Source organism: Octopus bimaculoides, chromosome 11, assembly GCF_046866305.1.
Source record: "Octopus bimaculoides isolate indiv1 chromosome 11, ASM4686630v1, whole genome shotgun sequence".
Classification (NCBI taxonomy): domain Eukaryota; kingdom Metazoa; phylum Mollusca; class Cephalopoda; order Octopoda; family Octopodidae; genus Octopus; species Octopus bimaculoides.
The window spans coordinates 43,017,960-43,026,664 of record NC_142938.1 but is presented as its reverse complement, the minus strand read 5'-3'; the positions used below and the strand labels follow the sequence as shown (position 1 = coordinate 43,026,664).

General features: G+C 33.6%; 1 protein-coding gene across 2 annotated transcripts in view; it reads right to left on the bottom strand.

Annotated features, from left to right (window-relative positions):
- The window catches only part of LOC106878961 (uncharacterized), an 82,309-nt gene that overhangs the window by 10,417 nt on the left and 63,187 nt on the right, over positions 1-8,705 (bottom strand). For both annotated transcript variants that reach the window (XM_089359871.1, XM_089359872.1), the window contains 4 exons: positions 7,478-7,598; positions 6,703-6,839; positions 5,166-5,318; positions 3,043-3,240 (listed from right to left, as the gene is read on the bottom strand). In XM_089359871.1, coding sequence (XP_089215997.1) covers positions 3,043-3,240; positions 5,166-5,318; positions 6,703-6,839; positions 7,478-7,598 — 609 coding nt within the window. The remainder of the gene's footprint in view (positions 1-3,042; positions 3,241-5,165; positions 5,319-6,702; positions 6,840-7,477; positions 7,599-8,705) is intronic.

The window sequence follows — 8,705 nt, the reverse complement described above, 5'->3', positions numbered from 1 at the left end:
TGATTTGTGTGTATACATATATGTATGTCCATATGTATGTACTTTTGTATAGGTATATATATGTATGCATGTGTATGTACATATATATATACATATATGTATTTGTATACACACATACACACACACACACAAATATATATATATATATGTATGTATGTATATGTATATATATATATATTTTTATATATATATATTTTTATATATATATATATATATATATATATATATGTATGTATAAACATACACATATATATAAAGATATGCATGTATGCATGTATATATATATATATATATATATGGGCATGGCTCTTTGGTAAGAAGCTTGCTTCCCAATCACATGGTTCTGGGTTCAGTCCCACCTCATGGCACCTTGGGCTAGTGTCTTCTACTATATCCTAGGACCAGCCAAAGCCTTGTGAATAGATTTGGTGACAGAAACTGAAAGAAGCCTGTCGTATATGTGTGTGTGTGTGTGTGTGTGTGTGTGTGTGTGTGTATACATATGTTTGTGTGTCTGTATTTGTCCCCCCACTATCGCTTGACAACCAATGTTGGTGTGTTTACACCCCCATAACTTAGCAGTCCGGCAAAACAGACTGATAGAATAAGTACTAAGCTTTCAAAGAATAAGTCCTGGGGTCAATTTGTTCAACTAAAGGCAGTGCTCCAGCATGGCTGCAATCAAAAGACTGAAACCAATAAAAGAATAAAATATATATATATGTACACACACACATGCATACATATATATACTTATATAAAAGGACATACATCTGGACATACATATATGTATACACACGATTAATATGTAAACATACACATACATATATGTCCTTATACACACATACATAGTAAGTATTATGCGTATACTCACATAATGACACATACATAAGCACATGCAAATACACACGTGTATACTTATGCCCGTATACATTCTTGTGTACACTTGTGTGTATTGGTACTCCGTCGCTTACGACGTCGAGGGTTCCAGTTGATCCGATCAACGGAACAGCCTGCTCGTGAAATTAACGTGCAAGTGGCTGAGCACTCCACAGACACGTGTACCCTTAACGTAGTTCTCGGGGAGATTCAGTGTGACACAGTGTGACAAGGCTGACCCTTTGAATTACAGGCACAACAGAAACAGAAAGTAAGAGTGAGAGAAAGTTGTGGGGAAAGAGTACAGCAGGGTTCGCCACCATCCCCTGCCAGAGCCTTGTGGTGCTTTAGGTGTTTTCGCTCAATAAACACTCACAGCGCCCGGTCTGGGAATCGAAACCGCGATCCTATGACCGCAAGTCCACTGCCCTAACCACTGAGCCATTGCGCCTCCACTGTGTACACTTATAGTCACATGTCAATAGACATTAAATATTGATACATTCAACTGCAACATTCAAACAAGTATAAGTGCAATGCACACACAAACACACACACACACACATGAAGACACATTGCATAAAACACACAGATAAATACACACACACAAATTTTACTGCAACTCTTTTCATTCACAATTCCTTGCTCAAAATTCATTGGCAGGAACTCCAGGACACACCATTCATATCAAGAAGTTTGTCAATTGTTTAGTGACGGTCCTCCAAGATCAATTCATGAATTTCCATGATGTCTTCATTCATTCGGGGAGGTCGACGGTTGCCCTGGACAAGGTTAGTCTTCAAGCAACAAGCAACCATTCCTAAAGCATGAAAACCACTCGTAAAACCACCTCGAGGAGTTTTAGTCAAACAAATCAACTCCAGGACTCATTTTTGAACCTAGTACTTATTCTATGAAAATCTTTTGCTGAACTGCTAAGTTACGGAGACAAAACACACCAACATCAGTTGTCAAGCAGAGATGGAGAAACAAACACAGACACAAAGACATATACACATAGATATACACACATACACACATACTCATATATATATACAATGGGTTTCTTTTAGTTTCCATCTATCAAATCCACCCGCAAGGCTTTAGTCGGCCTGAGGCTATGGTAGAAGACACTTGCCCAAAGTGTCTGCAATGGTGGTGGTGATAGTAGTAGTAGTAGTAGTAGTAGTAGTAGTAGTAACTGTGTATTGTCTTTGATCTCATATAAGTGACAATAGCTACAAGAATGTTGTCTTGCCTAAGATATATAACACCAGGCTAGTAATCTGACTGAGTTTGTCAACTTACAGATATCAGCCACCATAGTTTATGTAGCCTATATTTTATATCACAAAGTAAGACAGAACGATTATGACTTAGGGAAAATTCTAAGGATTAAAAAAAACATTAGATTAAAAAGAAAGTTAACAAGTGAATAAAAGCAGCTGTCTAATTTATGTATTTGCATGAATTTTGTATAAATTTACCAAATTCTGGTGAAAATAAAATTAGAATTATGTTCTGCATTTTGAGTTTGTTTAAAGATCTTTCATCAAACTTTGTAATTCATCACATTAAGCCTTTAGCAATTTAATTCTTAACTGAATAAAGTACTTTTTTTATTAAAACAATTGTTATAATTTCATAAATAAAATACTTGTTCCTTCTCATTGATATTTCTGCATCATCAGGTATTTTCTGCTCTCGGTAGGTTGAATACCATGGATCTAATGCTATCCAACTTTACCTATAGATGTGCACCTGGGTAAGGATTCAATCCCTTCCATGGTGGCTGGTGGACCACAGCTAGATTTGACCTCTTTAATACAAAGAACCAGAACAAAGACCACTAAGTATCCCATTCAGCACTCTAATGATTCTGCCAGTCTGCCACACTGATTGGTACTTTATCAACCCTGAAAGGAAGAAAGACAAAGTTGACCTCAGTGTGATTCGAACTTAGAACACAAAGAGCTGGAATAAATACTGCAAGAAATCCATTTAAGGAACTGCTATTCTTTAGTCTTTTAGCCCATGTCAATCATTGTCAACAAGTCATCCTTACATTGACATCTGCAATTGATGAGTTATAAGTCACTACCTAAAACTATTTGAATTTTTTTTTTTAATTCTGGAAATAATTGCACTGTTAAAATTAAATACCTGGTATAGCTCTTCCAATCTACCTTCAGAGGGTCTCTGAACTGGTGCATGACGTTGAAGGATAGATTTTTGCTGAGCAAGAATCCACCTTCTGTTTTTCTTTACAGGTTTTTCACTTTTCACTGATGTATCCTTGACAGGTGGAAACGTCATTGAGTGATGGAACTCAGGGCCATAAGTATATAATGTGTTCTTGTCCTAAAATAGGAAATAAAAATAATGTATTCTACTCTTTATCAACTTCCTTTCTTATCCCTTCACCTCTTTATCTCTCACCTCATCTTTCTATCTCTCACTCACCATTTCTATCTTCCACATGAATATAAATATACAAATATGAAACTATTTAAGCAACAAGTTGTGACCAAAACATAACAGGACAGCCAGAATTGAAATACAGACAAATTGCACAATGAAGTTCAAAGAATCAATGGTAAATTTATTTCAATTTATCTCAATATGTGAAATTTTTTATTGAGTCCATAATAACAAATAACAGTGATAGAAGACAAAGCAGTCCACAGCAGGATTCAACACCAGATTCTAGGGGAATGAAAGTGAATACTGTAAAAGATTTTAGTTTAACTTTATATCATTTTTGCCTACTTGACAGCCTCAGGCTTTGGATAAATAATACAGTACAGGAGGCATTAACCTGTCATTAGTGTATTTCAGCTGAAATACACTGCCTTTGTTGCAATTAATAATCAATACAATGAAGAATTTAGTAAAATAATTTTGTCATTAATGACCTGTTTGTTACCAGATTTCTATTGAAATATGCTGTCTTTGTTTTAATTGATTTTGTAAATAATGAAGAATTTGTCATTATTAATCAGGTGTTTGGAACAAATTAATATCAAATTTTGATGAAAGGTTAAAATTTAGATCAGTGTGGTCAAAGAATTGGGGTAATCTCAGGGAGGCTGGTATCAAAAGAGTTGATCATCTTCTATCCATAAGCATATTATATTTGAACTCATCAACTTGCATGAAATAGCAACAAAATCTCCCTCATATCATACCCTACAAAATTCAAGTGCTAAGTATAAAATCTTTGATGAAATACTTAACCATAGTTCAATAAAAAAAATATTTTATTAGAGTTCTATTTGACCAGGGCTGACCTGGGGCAAAACAACTGAAATACACTTCAGTTATAGTGCTCCCACTAATTACCATATTCTCATTTCATTGAATTTATTTACACCCAAATAGGGTTAACTAACTGCAGTTAAGTGTTTTTTCCAGAAACACAGAGCTATACCAAGGAAAATATAGAAAACCTCCAAGACCTTGGCTTGTTGGCTAAGACCCTATAGTGTTAGGTTAATTACAGTCAGTGGCGGCTTGTGTATAGGCACTGCAGAACTGCAGCACCCACTATTTCCACTCGATATTATCGATAACATTCAATATAATGAGTCCTTTTTTCTTTAATTCTTTCTTTATAATTGTACATTATATAATCCTTAAGTTTAATATTAGTAGCCATCCCCTAGTTTATGAAAAAAATACAAAAATCCTTGTACAGAACTGTGCGCTTCTCAGTTCCAGCAATGCAGTGTTTGGCTGTTGTGCACATCCTCACATGTCCAAGATAGGAAGCTGCATGCTAGGGAAAGAGAGCACTGTGTTTCACATAGTGCTGACCCTGGTGTGCTGGTGAAAGGTAGTGTTTCTTTTTGACTTCGCATGTGTTGTGCTTAAAAATGTGTCTATATTCTTGAATGTGATGAAGTGTAGAATTGGATTATTATCCTGCTTCCAGCTACAATGTTCTGCCAGGATTTGCAAAATAGGGCAGATTTTACCCCCTTATTTTGTGATTTAGGGGAGATTTTTGAAAAACAAGATGGGAATTCACAACAGTGTTCAGTGAACATATTAAATACACTATCTGGCAGTGGCTAAAATGCAAACCGATCAAGTTTATGTATAAATTTTCTTTTTATATGTTTGTTTCCATTTACACAATATTAAAACAATGGCTAAACATTTTCTGATGCAGCACCCCAATTAATTTTATCTACAAGCCACCACTGGTTACAGTACATGATCCCATACTGCTAGTCAGCTTTTTACTACATTTACCTCCAGTAGAATTACAAGATACATCTTACCAATGTATTCACTAGTTCCCGTTTAGCTAACTCTATTGAGTTAAAAGTACAAATTGAATAGTTCTGCATCTCTGCAAGTGGTTGCTTGAGTTCCACCATCTTCTGAGGCACTGCATTCATTCTGTTTTCTTCACTTTGAAGATGTACCATTTTCTGAAAATAAACATATAAACATATAATTTTTGTTTTTTGTGAACACCGATAAGTTGTTTCTGTTTTGGCTATTCATTTATTTATTGTGCTCCAGGATTTTTGAAATAGCTACTAATTTTCGTTAGAAATTATCTCACTTGAATGCTATCAAACTATGACCTACTTGACAGAGAAAGAAGAGAAATATTCATAATTACCATTTTGCATTCCTCTGAGCAAAATATTCATCTTTTTTTTTAAATCTAAACTAAAAAGGTACTGTAATTTCAGCATTCCCAGGACCCTTCAGACTGAGGAATAGGAATGAGTTAGATTAATGTATAAATTAGTCTTAACAATTTAATGTTCAGACCACTGAGAGTTAACAACAAATAATTATGTGATGAATAAAAGCAAAAAAAAAATTTGGTCAATAGATAGTGTACTATTTTCAACTTTTTAGTAAGAACAGCATACAACTTTCAATCTTAGTCTGAGTTGATGTGGAAAGTCTAACTTTGACCATATTTGTTGAAGTAATGATGAAAGAATAACTAAGTAAATATAAAATATTATATATTTGTTAAAACAGAAAAGAAAATGTTTCAGAAATAAAATGTGCTACTATTACAAGAAAATAATAATTAAGTTTATTTTAACATATTTTGTGCATAGTGCATTTGTAAGTCAACTAGGAATGAATACTCTGTGAGGAAAAAAATTATGTTATGACAATGAATTTTTATTTCCATGATACAAATTATTCCTACTTCAGCAACAAAGTATATCATTAATTGTAATGTAATGAAATAAATCACTAAATACATGTATAAAACATAGTGCATTTGTTGGTATTATTATAGATAAATCATGAGGTAGTGAACTGGCAGAATTGTTATTACACCAGGCAAAATACTTTGCTGCATTTTGTCCATCTTCATGTTCAAATTCCACTGAGGTTGACTTTGCTTTTTAGGGTTAATAAAATAAGTACCAGTTGAATACTGGGGTCGATGTAATCAACTAATCCCCTCCCCTGAAATTACTGGCCTTCTACCAAAACTTGAAAGCAATATTAAAAATAAATCATAATGCAGCAAGCTGGCAAAATTGTTAGCATGCCAGGAAAAATGCTTAGTGGCATTTTGTCCTTCTTTACGTTCTGAGTTCAAATGCTGCCAAGGTTGACTTTGCCTTTCATTCTTTTCGAGTTCATAAAATAAGTACCAGTTGAGCACTGGAGTTAATGTAATGAACTAACCCTTCTCCTAAAATTACTGGCCTTGTACCAAAATTTGAAACCAATATTATAGATATATCAATATACAAAATTATTCCAAGTTAAAATGTACAACAATTAATTATTACTACTAAAAGAAATTGGTAGCTAGAGAAAATTACTTACAACATTATGTTTTATAAAGTTGGCTATTTTATGGCGCTCATCTTTTTTCATCTGTGGGCAAGATTCCATTGGAATTGGTACAGCATCCTCTTTTATATCAACTTCAATATCCTCTTTATCAGCCAGATTAGCCATTGCTATTGAAGACATATATATTCCATAATATTTAGGAAAAAAATGCTTACACTTCCCTCTCATACACACACAAACCTTACTACACATGCACACACACAAAGTCATATTTCCCAGAAAACATACAATATTGGTACGTTTATGTATTTGTCTTGCAAGATGCCTGATGTGAAATCATCTACTGAAACAGATATTGTTATATTTGGGGAGGGTCATGTGCTTTTTTTTTTCTTCTTGCCAAATAACCACATGCACTATATACTCATTCTTCACTTCAGCTTTATTGTTATTCTTATTTTAGTGTTCTTTGTCTGGAAATCTTTCATCATTGAAGAGATCACAATGTGTGTGGCGAAAGATTTCAGACAAAGGATACTAAAACAAGAATAATAATAATAAGGCCGAAGTGAAGAATGCATATATAGTGTATGTGGTTATTTGGTTAAAACAAAAATATCCCAAAATATAACAATATGATATTGGCTTTATTGATAAATTCTTACGCGTCCAATATTAGCACAGCAGATTACCAAACTACTTATCAAATTCCTAAAACATCTAATTATGATTCCTCCACTTATTCTTAATTATTCTCTATTTATTCTTAATTAAAAAAAAAGAATTAAAATCAAATTATCCTCACCCTCAGTTTTAATGTATTCTGGTGTGAAGGAGGCAAATACATTAGTCAGAGATCGTATCATCTCTGCATCAGGAAAACATTTATGGTATACAGCATCCATCAGCCTGTTGCATCTAATCAACTGTAAAATAAACGTATATATATATATATATATATACACACACACACACACACACACACACACACACACACATATATATATATACATAAATACATATATGTATGTATGTATGTATGTATGTATGTATGTGTAAGTGTGCATATGTGTGAATCTGTGCGTGTGTGTGTGTGTATAGATATATCACTGTATCACTGTATGGAACTGAGTATTGGTTGTCTTTATGCACCACTGATCACAACATACTTCCTTACATAGTTGTAGGTTTTGAATAATACCAGCCCACTGACTAGGTAGGCCAATGTGTGTGCATGCATGTGTGTGTGTGTGAGTGAGCATGTGTGTGTGTGTGTGCATGTGTGTGTATGCGTGTGTGTACGTGTGTGTGTGTGTGTGTGTGCATGCATGTATTCTTTGTTCTTTTACTTGTTTCAGTCATTTGACTGAGGCCATGCTGAATCACTGCCTTAATGAGTTTTAGTCAAGGCCTAGTACTTATTCTGTCAGGTTTAGGTTTTTCAGATGTACAGCCCCCTAAAAATCCCCTGCGTATTATACTCAAGGGCAGACTATACTCGAGAATTTATGGTATACACACACACACACACACACACACACACACACACATATATATATATATATATATAGAGAGAGAGAGAGAGAGAGAGAGACAGACAGACACAGACAGACAGACAGACAGACACAGACAGACAGACAGACAGACAGATAGATAGATAGATAGATATGTATGTATATATGTATGCATATATATATATATATATATATATATATATATATATATATACATATACATATATATATATATATATATATATATATATATATATATATCAGAAGATTTGGAGGTGTTGTACAGGTATTATATATTAGAAAAAATAAGGTACTCGGAGATCTCGATGGTTGTATATTTGCAGATTTTTATTAATATGTCACATGTTTTTATAAATCATAAATAGCACTTTCATCTATTCTAATAGATTCTTCAGAAAGCGCTAATATATGATTTATAAAAACATGTGACATATTAATAAAAATCTGTAAATGTACAACCATCCAGATCTCTGAGTACCTTATTTTTTCTAATATATA